General features: G+C 40.9%; 1 protein-coding gene across 2 annotated transcripts; it reads right to left on the reverse strand.

Annotated features, from left to right (window-relative positions):
- Positions 1-7045: 7045 nt before the first annotated feature.
- Positions 7046-22172, reverse strand: nosip.S (nitric oxide synthase interacting protein S homeolog). 2 transcript variants are annotated; one of them, NM_001091135.1, is given in 9 exon segments: positions 7046-7360; positions 8403-8511; positions 13026-13213; positions 15382-15509; positions 16838-16979; positions 17517-17598; positions 19120-19225; positions 20344-20458; positions 22092-22172. In NM_001091135.1, coding segments are annotated over 8 exon segments (897 nt in total). In that variant the 5' UTR covers positions 20414-20458; positions 22092-22172; the 3' UTR covers positions 7046-7288.
- Positions 22173-24615: the final 2443 nt, after the last annotated feature.

Below are 24615 nucleotides of genomic sequence, written 5' to 3' on the forward strand. Positions count from 1 at the left end.
ACACATGGGTGATATGGTGCTGGGAAGTTGAAGCTTTGAGGCAATTTTCAGATATTTCACCAAAACCGACAACTTTGGGAAAGCCTTGCGACTCAGTAGTTTGGAGCAGAAAGGCATGGGTACCCATTTTAGATTCAGTAGAATGTGTACTTTCCAAAAATATATGGGTTTGGGGGGTAAACATATATTTCTGTGTTTTTACCCCACAAAAATGCAGTCAATGTGTTGATTTTTCATTAGCTGAAGTTACCCACGGGACTGTTTGTATGCGCTAACTTCATTTTGGGGCCTCTAAATGCCAGATACTTTGGTAAACCTATGAACAATGGCCACCAAACTGTTCGGAGTAACCCTGGCAATCATATTTAGGGTGCTTTTTCTTAGTACGTAATGACACATGGGTGATATGGTGCTGGGAAGTTGAAGCTTTGAGGCAATTTTCAGATATTTCACCAAAACCGACAACTTTGGGAAAGCCTTGCGACTCAGTAGTTTGGAGCAATAAGGCATGGGTACCCATTTTAGATTCGGTAGAATGTGTACTTTCCAAAAATGTATGGGTTTGGGGGGTAAACATATATTTCTGTGTTTTTACCCCACAAAAATGCAGTCAATGTGTTGATTTTTCATTAGCTGAAGTTACCCACGGGACTGTTTGTATGCGCTAACTTCATTTTGGGGACTCTAAATGCCAGATACTTTGGTAAACTTATGAACAATGGCCACCAAAATGTTCAGAGGAACCCTGGCAATCATATTTAGGGTGCTTTTTCTTAGTACGTAATGACACATGGGTGATATGGTGCTGGGAAGTTGAAGCTTTGAGGCAATTTTCAGATATTTCACCAAAACCGACAACTTTGGGAAAGCCTTGCGACTCAGTAGTTTGGAGCAGAAAGGCATGGGTACCCATTTTAGATTCAGTAGAATGTGTACTTTCCAAAAATGTATGGGTTTGGGGGGTAAACATATATTTCTGTGTTTTTACCCCACAAAAATGCAGTCAATGTGTTGATTTTTCATTAGATGAAGTTACCCACAGGACTATTTGTATGCACTAACTTCATTTTGAGGCCTCTAAATGCCAGATACTTTGATAAACCTATGAACAATGGCCACCAAACTGTTTGGAGGAACCCTGGCAATCATATTTAGGGTGCTTTTTCTTGGTGCGTAACGATACATGGGTGATATGGTGCTGGGAAGTTGAAGCTTTGAGGCAATTTTCAGATATTTCACCAAAACCGACAATTGTGGGAAAGCCTTACGACTCAGTAGTTTGGAGCAGAAAGGCATGGGTACCCATTTTAGATTCGGTAGAATGTGTACTTTCCAAAAATATATGGGTTTTGGGGGGTAAACATATATTTCTGTGTTTTTACCCCACAAAAATGCAGTCAATGTGTTGATCTTTCATTAGCTGAAGTTACCCACGGGACTGTTTGTATGCGCTAACTTCATTTTGGGGCCTCTAAATGCCAGATACTTTGGTAAACTTATGAACAATGACCACCAAAATGTTCAGAGGAACCCTGGCAATCATATTTAGGGTGCTTTTTCTTAGTACGTAATGATACATGGGTGATATGGTGCTGGGAAGTTGAAGGTTTGAGGAAATTTTCAGATATTTCACCAAAACCGACAATTTTGGGAAAGCCTTACGACTCAGTAGTTTGGAGCAGAAAGGCATGGGTACCCATTTTAGATTCAGTAGAATGTGTACTTTCCAAAAATATATGGGTTTGGGGGGTAAACATATAATTCTGTGTTTTTACCCCACAAAAAATGCAGTCAATGTGTTGATTTCTCAGTAGCTGAAGTAAAGTCCTGAACAATTTGGATGTGCTAACTACATATTGGTGTCTCTAAATGCCAGATACTTTGGTAAACCTATGCATAATGGGTATCAAATTGTTCAGTGGACCCCTGGCAATCATATTTCAGGTGCTTTTTCTTGGTACCTAATATAGTTTGGGATATGCGGAGCAGCAAAATAAAACCTTTGAAATGATTTTTCAGAATTTTGAATTTTTTGTTGAAAAACCGCTATGTTCAGACAAGCTTTTATGTTTGGTAGTTGGGAGTAGAGAGACATAGTTACCCATTTTGTAATCGGCAGAATGTGTACTTTTCAAAAATGTATGGTTTTCTGGGGTAAACCTACGGTTTCAGGATTTTTTGCCTTGGAATCTAAAGCATGCCGTTTTCTGCCTTAGTGCTTTCAAAATTTGGTAATAGACTGCCGGGAGTTTTTGCTGTACAGAAATCCTAAATCTCCCTAAAACTATACATATCTGGTATTGGCACGTTCGAGAGACATAAGGCTTTCCAAATCAGTTGGATTTTCATCCGTAAAATGAAATATTTTTCTGGTATAAATTGATATACGATGAAAAATGGTAATTTTTCATTTTTTTTTGGTATTTAGCACTATAAATTTTTTTGCACAGGTGTAAATACATGAAAACTCAGGCAGATTTAGAAAGCTCAGTTTCTACCGAAAAAAACAATGTATAGTTTTCCTAGGTAAACTATAGGTTTCCCCTCAGAAAATGCCCCTAAAGTGAGAGAGCACAAAATGTTTCAAAAACGGCTGGCATTTCGCGTAACCAAAATGTGAAATTCTGCTGGCACTTAAAAGGTTAAAGGACATTCTTTTTTTAGTTCAGTTGTTTTCAGATTGTTCACCATAAACAAATAGTTTTTTCAGTTGCTTTCCAGATTTAATTTTTTTACCGTTTACCCAAAATGTAAGTTTAAAGTTCCTGTCTCTAGTGTTTCAGTCTGGCAGCTCAGGGATCCAGGAGCATCTGAACTGTTACAATTTGCTCCATTAGTTGATACATTTCTCATCAGTATCTGCGGAATATCAGCAACTATTGTATCAATTCTAACAGCTGCCTTTAATAAAACTCCGGGATTCTGCTCAGCAGTAGTGATGTGCGGGCTGACTCGATACCCACGGGTCGGGTGGGTTTGGGCCAACCTTGCACGCTTATTCGTGGTTTGAGCTCTTCTCCTGCTCTCCCCTCCCGCCACCATCAAATGCCGACTTCCGATGTTGTCTTATAGACGCTGCACCAGCTTGCCCCGCCCCTTTTGTGACATCATCAGCGGGGCAGCGCAGGTCTATAAAAGCAACCCGGAAGTGCAGCTGCAGGCCAAGGGAGGGCTGGTTAGGGTCGGGATTTCCCCGACCGGCACGTCACTAGAAGTGATGTGCAGGCCGGCCCGATACCCGCAGATTGGTTGGGTTCAGGCCGATCTCACACCCCCATTTGCAGGTGGTGGGCGGGTCTGGGTTGATCTCTTCTTCCTGCTCTCCCTGCCCACCATCTAACATTGCCGACTTTCGTGCCTGCTCGTCCCGCACATTTTGTGACATCATTGGCAGGGCGGGGCTGGTCTGTGAAAGGAACCCGGAAGTTGGGCTCGGGCTGCACGGGTGGTGAGCAGGCGGATATCGGTCAGGTGCAGGAAAAACCCGACCCGTACATCACTACTCAGCAGGGACAAAGATAACAAATGTATCAACTAAATGTATCAATTTAGAATAGTTGCTTTAGAAGATGAAAAATTACACTTTACAGTTCAATATTAGAAAAACAGTCACAAAGTAATTGGAAAAAGTCTTTATTTCTAGTAAACTGTCAAACCAGCTGAACTGAAAAAAAGTGTTTGAAGGTGAACAACCCCTTTAAGGGGATTATCGTTCTACAGTAAATATTCCTTACGATTTTTCGGCCGACATCTGTCAGTAAATCTTTGTCGGTCCCAGTGCAATCTATCTATGTTTGCAGGGCCAAGCAGGCAGCTCCCCTTTGTTTTTCTGAAAAATTGGTCTTTTAAGTTGATGGTCAATTCGTACGATCGTTCTGAGAAAATCGTGGTCTCACGATGAGGATCGGATTTTTTAAAAATCTCAACATCTATGGCCAGCTTTACTGTATCCCCATGCACATGAAATACTGAAGCACAACCTTTGTTCCTATAGGTTTGACATCCATAGTGATCACTGCAGACCAAATTCCATTCACATCTTTTATTGACTAAAGAAGATATCTTTTTACATGGCAGCATTTATCCCATCCCTTGGGAACAACTACCTGCTGTAAAAAGGACGGGGGGGGGGGGGGGGGGGGTCTGTAAAGTCATTACATCATTTTGGGAAAACACAAATAAAGAAATATCAGGAAGAAAAAAAGGTTTGCTTTTCATTTGAAGGACAAGGAAATGGTAAGACAGGGGGTGCAGATATGCTAGGCACCACCCAATGTATTAAATCCCTTTAATGCACTGGTCATAGTAAAAGTGTAAAATGTTAATATTGTGCATATACAAGAGTTTCGTGTATTACCTTTTCCCTGTCATTTATTATTATTAACATGTATTTATATAGCGCCAGCATATTTCGCAGCGCTGTAAAGTAAATGTGATTATACAACTAAATCACATGAATTACATAGAACCTATGGAGTTACATACATCACAACCAATACCGGTACAAAAGGTGAGGAAGGTCCTGTGCAAAGGAGCTTACAATCTAAAGGGAAGGGAATAATAAACAAGGTGTGGGAGTGGGCAGGATCAGAATTAAGTGGGTGAGATGTGGTACTGTATGTGGTGTTGCATTTGGTAGTTAAGCAGAGTGAGGGTAGGTTTCTCTAAAGTGCGTTTTAAGAGATCTTTTGAAAGCAGAAAGGTTGGGAGAAAGACGGACAGACCGTGGGAGAGAATTCCAGAGGAGGGGTGCAGCCCTTACAAAGTCTTGAATGTGAGCATGTGAGGAGGTGATGAGAGAAGAGTTGAGTAGCAGGTAAGAAGAGGAGCATAGCAAGAGGATGGGTGAGTATATAGAGATGAGTTCAGAGATGTAGGGTGGAGCAGAGTTATGAAGTGCTTTGAATGTCAGGGTCAATCATTAGAATTTTATTCTGAAAGGTAGCAGAAGCCAGTGCAGGGATTGACAGAATGGCGAGGCAGAGGAGGAGTGGTTGCTGAGGTGTATGAGCCTCACAGCAGTGTTCATTATGGACTGGAGAGGTGACAGTCTCTGGTGGAGAAGGCCAATTAAAAGAGAGTTACAGTAGTCTAGACGTGATATGATGAGAGAGTGAATAAGAATTTTGTCAGCATCTTGGGTGATAAATGATCGTATTTTGTATATGTTCCTTAGGTGGAAGTGACATGATTTAATAAGTGACTGGATATGAGGAGTGAATGACAGGGCAGAATCTAGAATAACCCCAAGGCACTGGGCCTGGGGAGAGGGGGAGATAGTGGAATTGTTAGCTACGATGGGTAATTCCGGGATGTTAATGGTGTTAGTTGGAAGGAAGAGAACCATTTCAGTTTTAGAGAGGTTTAATTTAAGGTAGCGTTGAGACATCCAAGGAGAGCTAGTGGACAGGCAGGAGGAGCCCCGAGTAAGGAGTTCTGGGTTGAGATCAGGAAAGGAGAGATAGATCTGAGTATCGTCAGAATAGAGGTGGTAGTGGAAACAATACGAGTTGATTCATTTGCTGAGGGAGGAAGTATAGAGGGAGAATAATAAGGGGCCCAGGACAGAGCCTTGAGGAACCCCAACAGAAAGAGGAAGGGGAGAAGATGCTACTCCATTGTAGGAGACACTGAAGGAACAATTAGTGATGTAAGAAGAGAACCAGGACAGGGCCATGTCACGAAGGCCAAGTGAATGGAGGGACTGGAGGAGGAGAGGATGATCTACAGCAGTGTTCCCCAACCAGTAGCTCGTGAGCAGCATGTTGCTCACCAACCTCTTGGATGTTACTCCCAGTGGCCTCAAAGCAGGTGTTTAATTTTTCAATTCCAGGCTTGGAGGCAAGTTTTAGTTGCATAAAAGTTGTACTGCCAAATAGAGCCTCCTTTGGGATACCAGTCCATATAGGGGCTACCAGTCAGCTAATCACAGCTCTTATTTGACATCCCCAAGGACTTTTTCAAATTTGTGTTGCTCTCCAACTTTTTTTTACATTTAAATGTGGCTCACAAGTAAAAAAGGTTGGGGACCCCTGATCTACAGTATCAAATGCAGCGGAGAGATCTAGCAGTATTAGTAGTGAGAAGTGATTGTTGGCTTTAGCTGTTAAAAGGTCATTTAAACTATTTCACCCAAATGCTTACAGTCCAACCCTTGTTTTGCACCTGTTCTGCCATAATGAGAGTGCCTGGCTGAAGGTGCCCATTGACATGACTCTACATAATGCACCTTTTTGCCAGCTGCAGGCAAGTCAAGCACATGTATGATTATCTGAACGGGTGCCAGCCACAGCATTCAGGAGGTGATTCTTATTCATTATAATGGGAAACAATATGTGGCACACGGATTTACACTGTTGCTGTATATAAAAGAGAACCAATCACTGGGCTGGGCTCTCCCACCCCTCCTAACTTAAACAAATGCAGTAGCTCAGCCATCACTCACTGCTCAGCTCAGCTCCTCACCCATCCCTAAATGAATGCAACGGAGCATACACCACACAGATCCTCCCCTCCATTATATGAAACAACTTACATTTATTGAATACAGCCAACCAGAATTTTTGGTAAGATGTGTCTCTTTAAAATAAGGGTGCCTAATTTCCCCCACCCCCCCAGTTTTAAATGCCTGTTTGGTGTATGTTTATGGGCTAATAAATTACCTGCCAATATTGTGCAACTGCTACTCTTTAATACTATGGGGGGATTTATTAAGGTTCAAATGGTAAATTTGAATTTTCACATCTTTTTTTGTGTCAAAACTCACAAATTCGAACTTAAAAGCACCAACTCGAATGTAAATTCGAATGTGAGATGTATCACATCTCACCATGGAAACAGTTCTAATTCGAATATTTGCCACCTAAAACTTGTGAGTTAATTTACAAGTCAATGGCAGAGGTCCATTGACCCATTTGAATACGTTAATTGCCTTCCTGACAATCGATTTCTTTTCAGAGGAAAACTCGATTTGAATTTTTGGGTCAGAACTATTCGATCGAATTTTAGACATTCGAGTTTTTTCATGAATAAACTCCCATTCGAGTTGTGAGTATATTTGGATTTATTAATGTTAAAAAAAAATGCACATGAATTCGAAATTCGACCTTTGATAAATAACCACCATGTGTATAATCCTTGGGCAGGTAAATCTCCAGTTTCTTTTCAATGCAAGACAATCATGCTCTCATTAGCACTGTACTGACATGGTGGAATGAAATATCAACTCCATAGTGTTCACAAGAATTTATAGAAAGACGTATAGCACAGAAGAGAGTCTGCTCACTGTTCACGCTTGCATTACTGGCCGGGCCTCTTTAGCCTGCAATAGGACTCCAGAGCCAGAGAATCCAGTTCCGCCCTGCAGAGACAAGAATATATATAGGTTAACGAGTTTTTAACTAGTTCAGTGCTAATGGATTGACTAGTGCATAGATTAGTAACCGTGATCCCAGATTCATTTTCAAGGTTTTAACAGGGAGTTCAACACAAAGGGCATGTGGGATGAATTTAAGTTTAGTAACGTGAATTATTTGGATCAAGCTCTAAAAGAAGAACTAAACCCTAAAAATCAATATTGCTAAAAATGCCGTTTTATATAGTGAACTTATAGCACCAGCCTAAAGTTTCAGCTTGTCAATAGCAGCAATGATCCAGGACTTCAAATTTGTCACAGGGGGTCACCATCTTGGAAAGTGTCTGTGACACTCACATGCTCAGTGGGCTCTGAGCAGCTGTTGAGAAGCTAAGCTTAGGGCTCGTCACTAATCATCCTGCAGAAAATGAGGTTGGTGTGTAATATAAGCGGATTCTACAGGGCTGATTATTAAATTCTGATGCTAATTGCACTGGTTTCTGTCCTGCCATGTAGTAATTATCTGTATTAATTACTAATCAGCCTTATATTGTGACATCTCTATTCTATGTGTACTGTATATTGTGAGTGGGTCCCTAAGCTCAGTAAGTGACAGCAGCACAGAGCATGTGCAGTGAATCAGCAGAAAAGAAGATGGGGAGCTACTGGGGCATCTTTGGAGACACATATCTTTACTGCTAAAGGGCTGTGGTTGCCTTGGGCTGGTACAGAAGCCCAAAACATAATGTACAACATTTCTAGCAACTTCATTAGTTATGCTTTAGTTCTCCTTTAAGTATAGCACTGTCACTGAGATCACCCATAAGAATCTATTAAGGGTTGGATCTGCAGCCCTTAGCTCTCAGGGGTCATGAATAATAGATGAGGGCAATGTGTGAAGAAATTATAGGAAATGCTGGAGTGCAAAATTTTAAGTGTGATAATATCAAAATTGCAACTCTCATCACTGACGGAATGCTTTGGGTTTTAGTTCCCAAATACTGTTGTACCTCCAGTTTCCCAGCCCTGTCTTCATCCACAAACTTACCCTCTGCAGCATGATGATGTCATGCTCGCTCAGCTTGTCCCCACTGATAGGATCAATCATGTCCTTTTTGATCAGTTTCTCTACACACTCCATTGTGACCACAGCACCTCTGGGGGGTAAAAAAAAAACAACATTGCTTGCATCTTAGTCACTTAATAGTCTTAAGGTGGCCATAGACGCACAGATATTCGTTGCGTGTAATGTGGAAAAAAAGCCGACCGATATCGGCAGAAGACTTGGATATCGGTCGGCTCGTCAATCGGGCTGGACGGAAAATTTTGATCGGGTGCCTTTGAAGGGACCCAAACATCGCCCATTGTTAGTGCTGAATCGTCAGATACAGGTAGAATTCTATTGTTTCTTCCCGTATATCTACCTGTATATCTGACGATTCAGCTCTACACGTGTGTATTGAAACGAACGATCTTTCTTGGAAAGATCTTTTCAAAGAAAGATCGTAATTGTTATGTCTATGGCCACCTTAAGTATAAGGTGATTTTTGTACTATTATTCTGTTTTGATGTGAATGGGTATCCTGTGAAAAAGGCTGAGGGTTCTCTGATGCACAGGTGCCAAATTCAACACCTAAAGCCACTGCTAGTTATTCTTCTATCCTTATTGGGTTTCTAAAGTGGAGTGCAGACTCCTCTTGTACTTACGTTGGTTTCCTCCAAAGAACACCGAGGCAGGTTAATTGGCTCCTGATTAAATTAACTCTACTGTGTGTATTTATCATAGGAACTTGGACTGTAAACTCCAGTGTTGAACATACATAATAGTAAATCTGGTTCCAGCCTGCACACACTGAGATTGCATTGTGCAGAATTACAAATGATCTTTAGGTTGCCAAAGCCAAAGGTCACTTCTCTATCCTAATCCTCTTTGAAATGCATTTGATACGGTTGACTACTCTCTCCTGATGCAAATTCTGCATTCGCTTGGTGTTGGCTTTGTACTTGGTCCGTTGTTCTGGTTTTACCAGTAAACTCTAAGACTTATTATGCTGCATAAAACACAATTTGTCGGAAAAATGATATAAAAAGCAGTGTAAAATAAATGGGGAAGTTATCAAGGTGGTTTTTATTTTACACCATGCGAACGCCAGATTTGCCGTTATTTTAGTTTTTTTCAGACCTTTGTAAGCAAGTTTCAGCGGAAGTTGCTCAAATAAAAAGCTCATATAAAATACAGTTTTTATACTCGTTAACGCTGTCAACTCAGCTCTCTGTTTGGGGGTAATCTTTGACTCCTCTCTCTCCTTCTCTGATCATATTAACACCACTGTAAAACCTTTCACTTTTTGTTACGCAATATTGCCAAAATCCGTCCCTTTTTTTCACCTGCTACAGCCAAGATGCTCATGCATGCTCTCAACCTATCCCGACTATACTACTGTAACCTTCTATGAACTGGGCTTCCTAACACCCATCTCTCCCCCTACAGTCTGTATTTATACTGCTGCCAGAATTCTCCTCCTCTCATCCAAGAGAGTACAGACCCCTCCCCTGCTGAAGTCCTTATCATGGCTTCCCATAAAACAAAGAATAACTTACAAACCCATAACCTTCAAAGCTCTTCTTTCCTCTGCACCTAATTAAATCTTATTTCTTGTCTCTCTCTCTCTATATATCTATATATATATATATCTCTATCTATCTATCTATCTATCTATCTATCTATCTATATATATATATATTCCTGGCCGACCCCTCCACTTGGTTGCAGACCCCAAACACTACTGCCGTTTCCCACCTTAACCCCTTCTATCTTGCAGCCATTCCTGAATTCCTCCAGAGAGAATCCTCCCTTTAATCCCTACAGAACTAAAGTCAAAGACTACCTCTTGGAGCACTTGCAGAACACCTGAACAGGGAACTGGCACGGATATTGCAGTCACCCACTGTAACCTACAGCACGTGATAGCCCCCTATTTGTGTCTGTACGTTACCTTCCCATTTAGATTGTAAGCTCTACGAGGCAGAGACCTCCATCCTCTTGTCTCGACACTAAACTTTTAATCTTTATTTTAACTGTGCTTTGTATTTATTTGTATTTTATTTTGTACATATTTTCATAAATTATGTTAATGACCCATTGTTTGTTCTACTGATTTATTGTGCTGCTGTATAGTGCGTCACTTTCAAGTAGCGCTATACAAAGAAAAATATACATACAAATGACAGCAAACACTTTTTTCAAAATAGACAGAAATAGAAGAAATAAATGAATACCACCAGAGGTCAGTAAAGAGCTGCCAGAAGCCGGAGCTACTAGTCACGTACATTGAGAGGATGGAGGGGGGGATGGACAGATGTCTAGACTACAGACAAAAGATTGCCAGTGTGAATTGACAATATGGAGGCTCAATGACGGGATAAACAAGCGCAGAAAATAGAGTAACTGCCATTAGGATTCCAAGGAAATAATGAGGAGGGCTAATTTGTAATTAATTTCTATTTGCATTCTGCAATTCCAGCAACCGAGGAGGGGACAGGTCATAGTCATGATCTTTGCTCTTCAATATGACCAGACAGCAGCATTGTCAGGGCCTGGGGAAGGAGCCAAGATTGCCCACAGTTCAGTAATAAGCAGTAGCCTGCAGGAAGCACGCTGCACAGATACAGTGATTGCACAATTACCAGTCACAGCACGGCTCACTAGACAACACAGCGGCGGCCCAACCTGAGATATCAATGGGGCTTACCATAAATCAGGCACAGGAACAACTGGAGAGGCACCCACTAACTAACCCTGTCCTACAGATATCTAACTGGGCACAATGATTGGCTTGGCTGCATCTGTCATTAGAATAAAATATTTCACTAGCAGAAATCTATGTGTGATATACAGCCCCACACTCCTGGAAATGCCGTTATAAGGCTGCTATGCACCAAGGCTTTATTGGTCATATTATATTGAGCTGATAAGCAAAGAAAACCATAACGAGTGACGTTCCCAGCACTTTTTGGCAGCCAGAGGTTATTATAAATTAATGGCGACTGTCAGCAAAGGCTGTTGGGAATGTTGGAAGCTGTACAGATCAGGGTCACATATCACATAATCCTGATTTGAAGGAACAGTTCAGTGTAAAAATACAAACTGGATAAATAGATAGGCAAAATAAGTTTCTAATATAGTTAGTTAGCCAAAAATGTAATCATAGGGTCCCATACTACTAGGATAAAAATACACTCCTCAAGGAGCCCCAATTATTGGCACATTTGTCCCCTGGATGGTGGGCCCTACTAATAGGTTTTCTTGGGGCAAAAAGAAAATCTCTTTGCATGCAATGGCCATAGCCATAATTTGCACACCTACTCAGATTACCTCAAATCTATACATAATCAATCCAGATTCCACCCACTTATGCTCAGTAGGCTGCATTTAAAGGAGAAGGAAAGGTTTAAACTAAGTAAGCCTTATCAGAAAGGTTCACCTAAATATACTAGTAAACCCTAAAAGTATCGCTGCTCTGAGTCCTTTGTGTGTATTGTGTACACATGGGCTTCTGTATCAGACTTCCTGCCTTCAGCTTAAACCTCCTTGCCCCGGGCGTGAGCATGCTCAGTTTGCTCCTCTTCACCCCTCCCTGCTCTGCTGTAATCTAAGCCCAGAGCTATAAGTGAGCAGTGATAGACTCAGGCAGAAAGTGATGTCACATCAAGCTAATACTACAGATGCGATACTAAACAAACAGAGAGCTTTTTACTCAGGTATGGTAAAACATTCTACAGAATAAATATAGCATTCTAGCTTGCACTATTGCAGCTAATCTATTGGCAATAAAATGCCTCCATAGCTTTCCTTCTCCTTTAAGAAATGTATCAAATTTTAGTTGCCACTACACTTTCCCCAACAGAGAAATATCATTAATATTGGCATGCATAAAAATTGAACTAAAAAAAAAAAAAAAAAAAAAAAGGGTTTGAACTTCCCCTTTAAGTTCAGAACGCAGCAAACATTTTGTTTGGCTTCTACTTTTGAATAGCGCAAGTGCACTCAGGTCTGTGTTTCATTCACAAATTGCTGTTAAGGCCACTGAGGGACAGATTTATCAAGGGTCGAATTGAAAATTCGAATTTTCGGTCAAAACTGTCAAAGTTGACTAGGGAGTTATTCAAATTTGATTCGAGTTTTTTATAAAAAAAAAAAAAAAAGATTTTCGAGATTTATCATACTCTGGTACTTTAAGAACTCAAATTTGATTATGCACCACCTAAAACCTGCTGAATTGTTCTTTTAAGTCAATGGGAAACAACCAGGGATCAATTTGGTGATGTGTGCAGCCTTCCTGACTTTCAAGTTTTTTTTCAGATAAAAAACTCAGAGTTTGAGCGAATTTTCGGGTCTTTAAATTAGTTTTATTAATTAGACTTTATTAATATATTTCGCCATGTCGAAATTCGAATTTAAGGGATTTTAATGAAACGAACATGAATTCGAAATTCGACCGTTGATAAATGTGCCTCTAAGAGAGGTTCCAAACATCACAGCAATTTGTCAGCTAGTGGTCACTGTTGCACATTAACCAATATGACTGCTCCCGTTCCTATCATACATACTTGTGTAGGTGCATAATGCTGCCTGAGCAGAAAAGGCAAAACGAACAAGTTTGAAACTTACGAAGGTCGCAGCACAGCGCACGGTACAGAATTGCCCAACATGTCTCGTGTCACAGCACAAACGTATCTGTCCTGACGGTTTATTAGACCTACACGATCCACCTTCTCATCCACACGGGTAAAGTTCACTGGCATAAGGTCTTTCATCTTGAGAGGCCTCCCACTCATTGGGCAGTAAACAGTCTTGTCCTGGAATTGGAGAGTAAATAAATGCATTTATTAATAGCAGCAAAAACCAGTGTGTAATGTTTTTGAGTTCAGTACTGCAGGCACACATTAGACCGAGTGACAATAAAGCAGAGTCCATAGGAAATGAATACATTTGATATTGAAAGGGGTAGTTTGTCTTTGAATTAAAGTCATACTGACACTAAAAAACGACTTTTTAAAAATATGAATGTACATTAAAAGTTACCTATAGGTCATGTTGATTGTTTTATGCGGAGAGGTTTGTTTTTTTAAGTAATTGAAGTTCCTAAACCCGACTGTTTTGCCAACCTGACTTAGATCTCAGCCTGTCAGTTAAAGTAAAACTATACCCCCAAAATGAACACTTAAAAGAGAATTTAACCCATAACAAAAAAAAAAACCCTCCCCCCCTACCCTGGGTAGACTACCCTCCCTCCTCCTCCCCAGCCTACTTGCCCCCCCCCCTCCAAATGCCCCTAGTTTTTTACTCACCCCTCCGTGCAGATTCTGGCCTCAGAGTTTGCGCAGCCGTCTTCTTTCTTCGCCTTTTACGAAGTTTTGGCACATGGGCAGTTGGAGTAAATTTCTGCTCCCGAACAACTGGTCAAACACCGAAAATTTTCGCGACTTTCAGCGCATGCGCAGTTCTACGGGACCGGGAATTTACTCCAACTGCGCATGCACCGAAACTTCTGTTAAAGGCGAAGAAAGAAGATGGCTGTGTGAACTCTGAGGTCAGAATCTGCACGGAGGGGTGAGTAAAAAACTAGGGGCATTTGGAGGGGGGTCTAGCCAGGGTAGGGTTTTTTTTTTATTTTTTATTACAGGTTGAATTCTCCTTTAAGCAACAGATAGTTTACATCATATTAAGTGGCGTATTAAAGAATCTCACCAAACTGGTATATACATTTAAGTAAATATTGTCCTTTTACATCTCTTGCCTTGAACCACCATTTCGTGATGGTCTGTGTGCTGCCTCAGAGATCACCTGACCAGAAATACTGCAGCTCTAACTGTAACAGGAAGAAGTGTGGAAGCAAAAGACAGAACTCTGTCTGTTAATTGACTCATGTGACCTAAAATGTATGGTTTGTTGGTGTGTTTGTGTGCACAGTGAATGCAATATCTTTTTATAGAGGCCTTTATTGTTTGGGGGGTATAGTTTTCCTTTAAAGTTTCCAATGCTAAGACTCCTGCTGCACAAATATGGCAGTCCCCTCACAGGAACATGGTGCATCAGACAGGTAATGTAAAAGCATTGTGCAAATACTTTATGGCAAAGTGATAAGTAGCTTTCAAAGGCAATATTATGATAGATATAAAAAAAGAGTTTAATTTCTGGTGTCAGTATCTCTTTAACTTGATGTATGATGCAGACAGCAACATGCTGAAACAAACGTGCAATTGGTCTTCATTTTTTTTATACAATGTTATTGCTCAGCAATACGGATGGGCGAATTTTTGTATGGCGCTGCACGTCAAAAAATATAAATAAATAAAAAACCCAGACACGCTTCAAAACATTATTGACGCCCACAGACTTTAATGGGTGTCGGCGACATTTCACCGGCGGCAAACTTTTGGCAAAACTAAACGGGTCCAATTCGCCCAAACAACTCTCCACTTTGAAAATTCAGGAAATATCTGGTTAAGAGGGTCCAATTTACCCTAGCAACCAGGCAGAGGGAGGGGTGGAATATAAAAACAAACAATCTGAGTTTTAGAAAATCAAAATAGTAGAAAAATATATATATTTTATTTAAAAATACATAATACATTTTAAGCATAAGTTCTTTTTTTGTAAACGTTATAGTGTATATATAGGAATTTACTGTACCTTTAAATAAACTCCCTTGCATTATCCGACAGATCTTACAATGTTACTGTATGCCTCGTATGTAGCACAACAGCTGCCCTCCAACTTTCTAACTGCAATAGTCAGTTCAAACATAACTGTGCATATGCAGACAGCAGTTGTGATAGGGTTACGCATACTTTTCTGTATATTCATCTCACAAATAGATACTAGAATTGTGTATGGTGAAAGAAGTGACAATTTTTTTTATGGAAATGTTCTCTATATAAGAACAACAAAAAGCTAAACATTGTTTTGTGCTCAGTGAAAGTTGTAAGTGAATGGAAAAACATAGACAAATAATATCACTTACTGGTTTTTTCACAAGCGAGGTTTTTGCTTCTGGAGTCAGCGATGGAATCCAAAAGCTTGGAAGCTGCTTATTCTTCTCCTCACTGCTTTGCTGACTGCAACTTGGCTCAGCAGCGTCTATACCACGGTCTGTGCACAAAGAGATGAATTCAGCCTGTGATACAGAGAAGCCCTCAATGCAAACCAGAGGTAATAAAAAGAGTGGAGCAGCAAACAATTATTCTGATATAAACTTGTAGAATTAAGGATAAGGTATGGCAGTGCATGTAGGGGAGATAAAATGAAAGCCTGCACCACACTAAGAGTCATACCCTACCAGAAACAGGCACAGGAACCAATACCTAAAGGTGACAATCTTTTATTTTAGCATTTTCCCTACATATTTATCTGAACGTAATAGAAGCTAGAGGAAATAATCATACATTTGTCTATGCTGTTGTTACAAACTCAACTTGCGGGTCTTACCTCAGCGAAGCAGTCAGTGGAGCTCATTTAGTAACTTACTGAAACCAATGAAATTTTTGGTTTAACAGATTAAGTTGCAGCTGGTTGAAAACTGCTTATCACTGATTGGTTGCTATAAGTTGCTGCCTAAGTACAAATCTGCCAGGTAGCGGTAAATGAGCCCCACTGTCTCCCAGGCTCTCAACTTGAATAGAGAAAGGGAAAGGAGGCAATTCAAGGAGTGTGGTCCGACACCACTGGCACGGCTAGATAAAGATGGCTTAAAGGAGAACTAAAGATTAACTAAAGTAGTAGGGTAGAAATGTTGTACATTATTTTTTGTGCTTTCGTACCAGCCCAAGGCAACCACAGCCCTATAGCAGTAAAGATCTTTGTCTCCAAAAATGCCCCAGTAGCTCCCCATCTTCTTTTCTGCTGATTCACTGCACATGCTCTGTGCTGCTGTCACTTACTGAGCTTAGGGACCCACTCACAATATACAGTACACATAGAATAGAAATGTCACAATATAAGGCTGATTAGTAATTAATACAGATAATTACTACATGGCAGCACAGAAACCAGTGCAATTAGCATCAGAATTTAATAATCAGCAAACCTGTAGCATCAGCTTATATTACAGACCAACCTCATTTTCTGCTGGATAATTAGTAACGACCCCTAAGCTTAGCTTCTCAACAGCTGCTCAGAGCCCACTGAGCATGTGAGTGTCACAGACACTTTCCAAGATGGTGACCCCCTGTGACAAGTTTGAAGTCCTGGATCATTGCTGCTATTGACAAACTGAAACTTTAGGCAGTATAAAAAAATACAGCATTTTAGCCATTAATTTTAAGGGTTTAGGTCCTTTAAATGGAACTTTTCATAGCAGGGACAACTATTCGTTATAGACAGATACTATAACACAAATATTTCTCTGAAATGAGAACAATACAGCAAGATAATATGAATATAAACTGTCCCTGCAGTAAAAAAACAAAAAAAGCCTTCACCTGATTTCCGGGTGAAGGGGTTCAGTGGCTTGCTGACTATGGTCATTTCTTTATCCAGGAATGCTTTCATTTTAGATTCTTTTGCAGCTTTGTTTAATTCCTCCATTTCTGCCTTCTTTGAATTTTTCTGCTTCTCGTATGCCTGTTTCACAAGAATACATGATTACTTTATAAACACATGAGCCCGGAAAATCCTGTAAATTATATCTTATAAACAGTGCTTAGTGATATCATCAGTTATAATCAGTGCTTATTGATGTTACGTCTGTCACATGACTCACTGAAATTTGTGTATTATAATAAATAATATAACCCCATGTTGTAAAATCTGAGGATATCAGAATTCACCTTGGAAAGCACCAAGCACAGACCAACAAGCTACTTATTTGGTCAAGAGAGGCAGCAACCAAGTACGGGCATTTACAGCCAATCGAATGACGGAGACAGACTAGGCAATTTATAATATGCAACCAATCAGCATTAAGGCCAAGATATTTTTTCTGTGAAGTATACTTTCATATTGTATTTCTAGATTGCAGTGAGGATAGTTTTACCACTCCATGACTTTACACTCGTACTTACTCATCTGCATGACCTCAGCCCCCCTTTCCTTAGATAAAGTTACGCACCTTAGAAATAAATGAAAATCATAGACAGGCCCATATTGTTAAAGTCATACCTTCATCTGCCGAGCAATTTCCTTCTTTTGATGCAAGATGTATTCCAGAATTGACTCTTTTTCATAAATGTAACCATCAGATCTATAAGAAAAATCTGATTTAACTGGCAAAAGCTTTTCACATAAATCACTGAAACCAAGTGCTTAAATAGGATATTTTATGGCTGGACAATTATATATTACATGCACCGTATTGAATGCCACCACCTTGCATGGACAAGTGCAGTGTATAATACGTGATGGTGCCTACATTATTATAGGTACTGCCTATTTTCAATTAAACTGAATTGCTTGTTTAACCCTTTTTTGTCCTGCAGCTTTCTACTTTAATGTTTGACCTGCTATTTAGTAGGCCAATTCATTAACAATTTTGATTAAATGAGAAACTGGAAGATTACTTCTTAAACTAGCCTTACAATCAGCCTGATCTTCTGTCGCCAACTCAAGTGCCCAGCCTTACTTTTAGTATGTTAGAAAATAACCAATTCTAAGCAATTGGTCTTCAATATTTATTTTTCATAGTTTTTTTTTTTTTTAATTATTTGACGTCTTCTTCTGACTCTTTCCAGCTTTCAAATGGGGGTCACTGACCCAATCTAAAACCAAATGCTTTAAGGCTACACATTTATTGTTATTGCTACTCTTTATTACTAATCTTTCTATTCAGTCCCTCTCCTATTCATATTCCAGTCTCTTATTCATATCAATGCATGGGCTGCTAGGGCAATTTGGACCCTAGTAACCAGCTGAAATTGCAAACTGGAGAGCTGCTGAATAAAAAGCTAAATAAATAACGAACCACAAAATAATACAAAATGAAAACCAATTGTAAATTGTCTCAGAATATCACCCTCTACATCCTACTAAATGTTATCTCAAAGGTGAACAACCCCTGTAATTTCAAATTAAAGAGGAGCAAAATGTAAACAGCCCTCCATAAATCCTGTTTAAAGGTGCTTGGAATACTTGTCTGTAGCATACTACCATTTAATTAACGTGAACTTTCCCTTTAAAGGTAAATCTTTTGTAGAGGTTGTTCACCTTCCAAACACTTTTTTACAGTTCAGTTGGTTTCAGATTGTTCACTAGAAATAAAGACTTTTTCCAATTACTTTCTATTTTCTATTTGAGAGAGGTTGCCGACTCTTTAACCGTTTTTTAATGGATACCTTTAAGTTGATACATTTTGTTATTTGTTAGTTGATATATTTTGAGTTTCATTAAAGGCAGCTGTTAGAATGGATACAATAGTTGTTAATATTCCACAGATACTGCTGAAAAATGTATCAACTAATTGTATAAACTAAATGTAGCAAATTGTAACAGTTCAGATGCTCCTGTATCACTGAGCTGCCAGGCTGACACACTAGAGACAGGAACTTAAATTTTGGGGAAAACAGTAAAGAATAAAAAATGAAAAAGCAATTGAAAAAAGTATTTGTTTATGACAAACAATGTGAAAACAACTTAACTTGAAAAGTGTTTGGAAGGTGAAGAATCTCTTTAAAAGGAATGTGTCATCTGTAACCAACAACATCACTCTGGAAAACAGTGCTTCTTCTTTCTCTAGGAGCAGAGTAAGTTCAGCAGAAGTGATACTTACGTGACCACAGGGTCTTTACATGGTTGAAGAGACAAACAACAGCAATCAAAATCCTTTACTGCATCCTTGCTAAGACGAACAGTCTGTGTCCCGTAGCCAGATGCAACTGAGAATATAATTACATAAAACCTAGATCAACTGCTAATATAATGAATTTTTAACAGCAACAACTTAAAGGGATACGGTCATGGGGAAAAATTTTTTTTTCAAAATGAAGCAGTTAATAGTGCTGCTCCAGCAGAATTCTGCTCTAAAATCCATTTCTCAAAAGAGCAAACAGATTTTTTTATATTCAATTTTGAAATCTGACATGGGGCTAGACATTTTGTCAATTTCCCAGCTGCCCCTGGTCATGTGACTTGTGCTCTGATAAACTTCAATCACTCTTTACTGCTGTACTGCAAGTTGGACTGATATCACCCCCCTCCCTTTTCCCCCCCAGCAGCCAAACAAAAGAACAATGGGAAGGTAACCAGATATCAGCTCCCTAACACAAGATAACAGCTGCCTGGTAGATCTAAGAACAACACTCAATAGTAAAAACCCATGTCCCACTGAGACACATTCAGTTACATTGAGAAGGAAAAACAGCAGCCTGCCAGAAAGCATTTCTCTTCTAAAGTGCAGGCACAAGTCACATGACCAGGGGCAGCTGGGAAATTGACAAAATGTCTAGCCCCATGTCAGATTTCAAGATTGAATATAAAAAAATCTGTTTGCTCTTTTGAGAAATGGATTTCAGTGCAGAATTCTGCTGGAGCAGCACTATTAACTGATTCATTTTGAAAAAAATTTTTTTTCCCATGACAGTATCCCTTTAAAGAGATACTGACATCAGAATCTTTTTACATCTATAATAAATGTCCTTGCCAGCTATTTATAAATTTTGCCATAAAAGTTTTTGCCCAATGCTTTTACATTAACTATCTGATCCCCCATGTTCCGCTGTAAGGGGGCTGCCATATTTGTACAGCAGTAATACATTAGCATTAAAAGCTATAACTGGTTGAGAGGGACAGTCAGGCTGGCAAAACAATTAGGATTAGGAACTTTTAAGCAACAATTACTTACAAAAGCCGACCTATCAGTGAAAAATGATCAACATGACCGATAGGTAACTTTTAATGCACATTTTGAAGATAAGTTGAAAAATGCTTATTGCAATATCTAATGTGTCAAAATCAATTTACTATACAAGTCACACAAAAAAAACCCCCCACAAACCTGTATCCTTTTTCTTCTCATAATAGGTATACACAGCCCCGGCTGTACAGTTTTTCCCATGCCTTGTCATTTTCACGAAGGGACCAGAGATACCAGGGAAAATAGGCCAGACTTCCTGCAAATGAGGAGCGGTAAATAAGCTTTTTTTATCCTAGATCACAGAAGATTTGCACATCACTTTAAAACCTCTGCCATTGTAATATTACTGTACAATGGAACATTGCTTAGAATAACTTTTTGAGTGGATTTTCTCTTTAAAGGAGAATTCAACCCTAACAAACATTAAAAAAAAAAAAACCCTACCCCCACCCCACATAGACCCCCCTCCCCCCAGCCTAAGTGTTACCCCGGGCAAATGCCCCTAACTTTTTACTTACCCCTCGGTGCAGATTTAGGCATCAGTGTTGACGGGCGCCATCTTCAGCCGCTTCGGTATTCTTCGGAATAAGGCAGGCACTTTGGCAATTTTCAGGAGTTTCGGCGCAGGCGCAGTTGTCGCAGAACAGAGAATTGCTCCAACGGCGCATGCACCGACACGCTGGTCTCATTCCGAAGATTTTCGGAGAGAAGAAGATGGCGCACGTGAACTCCCATGCCTGAATCTGCACCGAGGAGTAAGTAAGTTTGTCCGAGGTCACACTTAAGCTGGCCATAGATGTAAAGATTTTTGAAAGATCTTTTCGTTATCGTGCGACCACGATTATCTCGAAACGATCGTTTAAATGTACAATTTGTCCATTTCAAGCGATATTGCCATGAAAACTGAGGGTAGCTGCCTGCTTGGCCCTGCAAACATAGATAGATTGCACTGGGACCAATAATTTTTTTAACCTGGCCGATCAATTTTCTGACAGATGTCGGACGAAAAATGTAAGATGTACGATCGTTCGATTCCCACTAACTTCGCGATAATTTGACGGATTGGTCGGCCTGCACTGAAATCGATCGTTCACCAACTAAAAATCTTTGCATCTATGGGGACATTTAGGGTCAGGGCACACGCTCAGATTCTGGGAGATTAGTCGCCCGTCGAGAAATCTCCTCTTCTTCAGGGCGACTAATCTCCCCGAACAGCCTCCTGCCAGCTAGAATGTAAATTTCCGGTGGGATGGCACTCGGATCGCTTCGTTTTCAGAAGTCACCCAAAGTTGCCTCACGAGGAAACTTCGAGCGAATCGATCCGAGTGCCATCCCGCCAGCAAGAGGCAGTTTGGGGAGATTAGTAACTGCGAAGCAGAGGAGATTTGTCACCATGTGATTAATCTCACCGAATCTGAGTGTGCCCTGACCCTTAGACTTGAGAGAGGAGGAAGGGGGGGGGTCTATGTGGGGTTGGGGTAGGGGTTTTCTTAATAAGGGGTTTGTTTCCCCTTTAAGAAACGTAGAGGCCTCAGTCTATAGTGAAACAATGTCTGACCTGCTATCCTGTAGCTGTTGTTTAAGTATTAGTCAATGTAAGAGGCAGGAAAGACACCGCTAATAAAAACCATTGCTTAAGAACTTGAATATAAATCAATATTATCCACCAAAGGGACCTTTGACGGAAGGATCCACGTGGCAGAATGGGCCCTTATTAGATACAACCTACAGACTGGATAATACCATCAACCTATGTCCTTATAATAAACTAGATCTCTGCAAAAAAACATACAACCGCCTCTCAACCTCGGCTCATACACACAACGCACGCCAACTAGGTAGATAGGTAGAGTGGCACAAGTTAGGCCATAGCAACGAGACATACTTACCCAGGTTCCCTACTTCTGTTTACGTTCAGGTAGCGGAAGTGACCGGAAGCAGGAAATAGCGCGGAAAGATGACGTATACGGTTTACGCGCGCTGTGAACACGTGACCGGGCCAATTGGAATGTTGCTGTTACATTAGTTCTGTGCAGGGAGGCGTGGCGGGGCTCTGTGTGACGGCATTAAAATACATTTGTAAATAATCAATGTCTCGATCTTGGTATTGGGAGCTCGATGCCCTTTATATAGTTCTGATTTGCAAATCCACTGTCCCTGGAAATTGCAGGCAGTTGGAAAAGATGTCTTTGTAATTTAAAATGGGCAGTCAGTGCTGGGATTGGTTACATAGGCGCCCAAGGCAGGACACTCACCTGCCTCCACCACCACCAGTCACTAACTCGCCCTCATCCCACTAGGGTTGCCACCTTTACTGGGAAAAAAATACCGGCCTTCCTATTTAGTTATCTTTTTTCCCTATTAATAACTAGGGTTACCGCCTGGCCGGTTAAAATGATGGTTGATCGCAATGTTATTAATAGGGAAAAAAGAAAAATATATAGGAAGGCCGGTATTTTATTTCCAGAAAAGGTGGTAACCCTATTAATAACATTGGGATCAACCATCATTTTTACCGGCCAGGCGGTAACCCTAATTGCCACTTAGCCTATCCCTTGTGCCTGCCCAGAAAATTGGAGCTGCCATGTCTCTGTTGATGTAAAATATATCATTGGAAGCAGGGGCGATCCTGGCCCCTCCCCCGGAAATTCGCTCTTAAAAAAAGCATTTTTGCTGCCCCTGGTACCTAGTGGGGCGCTGCCGCCTGCGGCAACAGCCTCAACTCGCCTCATTGGCGAAGCGCCCCTGATTTTAAGCAGCGCCGTTCCTGTGTATATTGCTGCCTGAGGCGGCTCCAGTAATGCTGCCCACCAGCCCGAATTCATTTCCGTGAGGAAGCAGTAAAGCCGAATTTCCGGTTTAAAAAAGGGAAATTCGTCACTTAAAGGCACCAGGAGCGGCTTTTTGCCTCCCCTGAAAACCTAGCTGGCGATGCCGCCTGAGGGGAGCGCCTCAGCTCGCCTCATTGGCGGATCGCCCCTGATTGGAAGACTAAAATGCTGTAGCCTTTACAACTGTGGTCCCAAACTGTCTGGCAGGCTGCGTCTGAAGACCACCCGGGAGATTCGTGTTGACTTTCTGTTGTGTTGATTTTGTGTTAACTCCCAGATTCTCAGCCTGAAGGTGAATTATGTGTATGGTAAAAAAAAGTGAATTATTAGGCTATATCTGTTCTATTACACCAGCAGCACTGGATGCATAGTTGGGTACAGGGACATTAAGAATATATTTGTATGTCTGTGCCTATAATTCTTTAAAGGAAATCTTTACTCCCCAAAATGAATAGTTTTCATACGGTTGCCACCTGTCTGGTTTTGACCCGGACAGCCCATATTGTTGAAGGGCTGTTCGGATCAAAACTGGCTTCCGATAACCGGGCAGGATTTCCTGAGGCTGACACGCTGATCACCATGTCATAGCCCTGCCCCTGATGTCACAGTCCCACCCCCATCACGTCACACCCTTGCCTCCCCCGGAGTTCGTCGGGGGGAAAAGTGGCAACCCTAAGTTGACATCATGATAAGTGGAAGGGTCAGACTGGGACCTGTTCTGCCGGCTGCCCCATAAAGAGCTGCTGATGCATCACCGCAGCGTTCACGCATGTGCACATCTCGTCTTTTTTGCACCACTAGTTTTGCCACCATTTCTGGAAAAAAATACTGGCCTTCCTATATCTATTTTCCCTATTAATAACATTGGGATCAACCATCATTTTTACCACCTGTCCGGTTTTGACCCTGACAGCCCAGTATTTTCAAGGGCTGCCCAGGTCAAAACTTCCTGTTGGTTTTCAAAATAAGGAAAACCGGGCAGGATTTCCCATGATTGACACGGCGTTCAGCCAATGCCGCGTCATAGCCCTGCCCCCCTGACGGCACAGCCCCCTCTACGTGCATGCGTGCACCGTGGCCTAGAGTTTTCGACGTCGAGAGGGGGCCCCCATCGACTTCCAGGAGGGCCCTTCATGTTGTAGCCCCGGTGGGCCCCCAAGGCTTTAGTCAGAGACCTGCATTGTTTGGTGGTATAGTTTTCTTTTAAGTAAAGGGTAAAGACTTTCATTTTGGTTAAAGGTAGTGCTATCTGCTTGTGAAAATGTTCTGTTTTAAGAAGACTTTACACTGCACAGTTTAACTAATGGCAGAGGTTCAGGCCTACATTTGGTTGGGACCCCCTTAATGGGAAGGTTGTAACAGACATACAATATTTCCAGGTATAACCAATACAGTAAATAATTATTCAGACTTAAATTTTATCCTAATCAGCTTTCAAAATAGACACTCTAGGAGGCCAGTCCCACAGTTTTCGGAACCAATATTTTATACAGGAAAGGCACTAAATATATGGAAACCGTTATCCAGAAACCCGTTATCCAGAAAGTTCAGAATTACAGGATGTCTCCCATAGACTCCATTA

This window comes from Xenopus laevis, chromosome 7S (assembly GCF_017654675.1).
Source record: "Xenopus laevis strain J_2021 chromosome 7S, Xenopus_laevis_v10.1, whole genome shotgun sequence".
In the NCBI taxonomy this organism is placed as follows: domain Eukaryota; kingdom Metazoa; phylum Chordata; class Amphibia; order Anura; family Pipidae; genus Xenopus; species Xenopus laevis.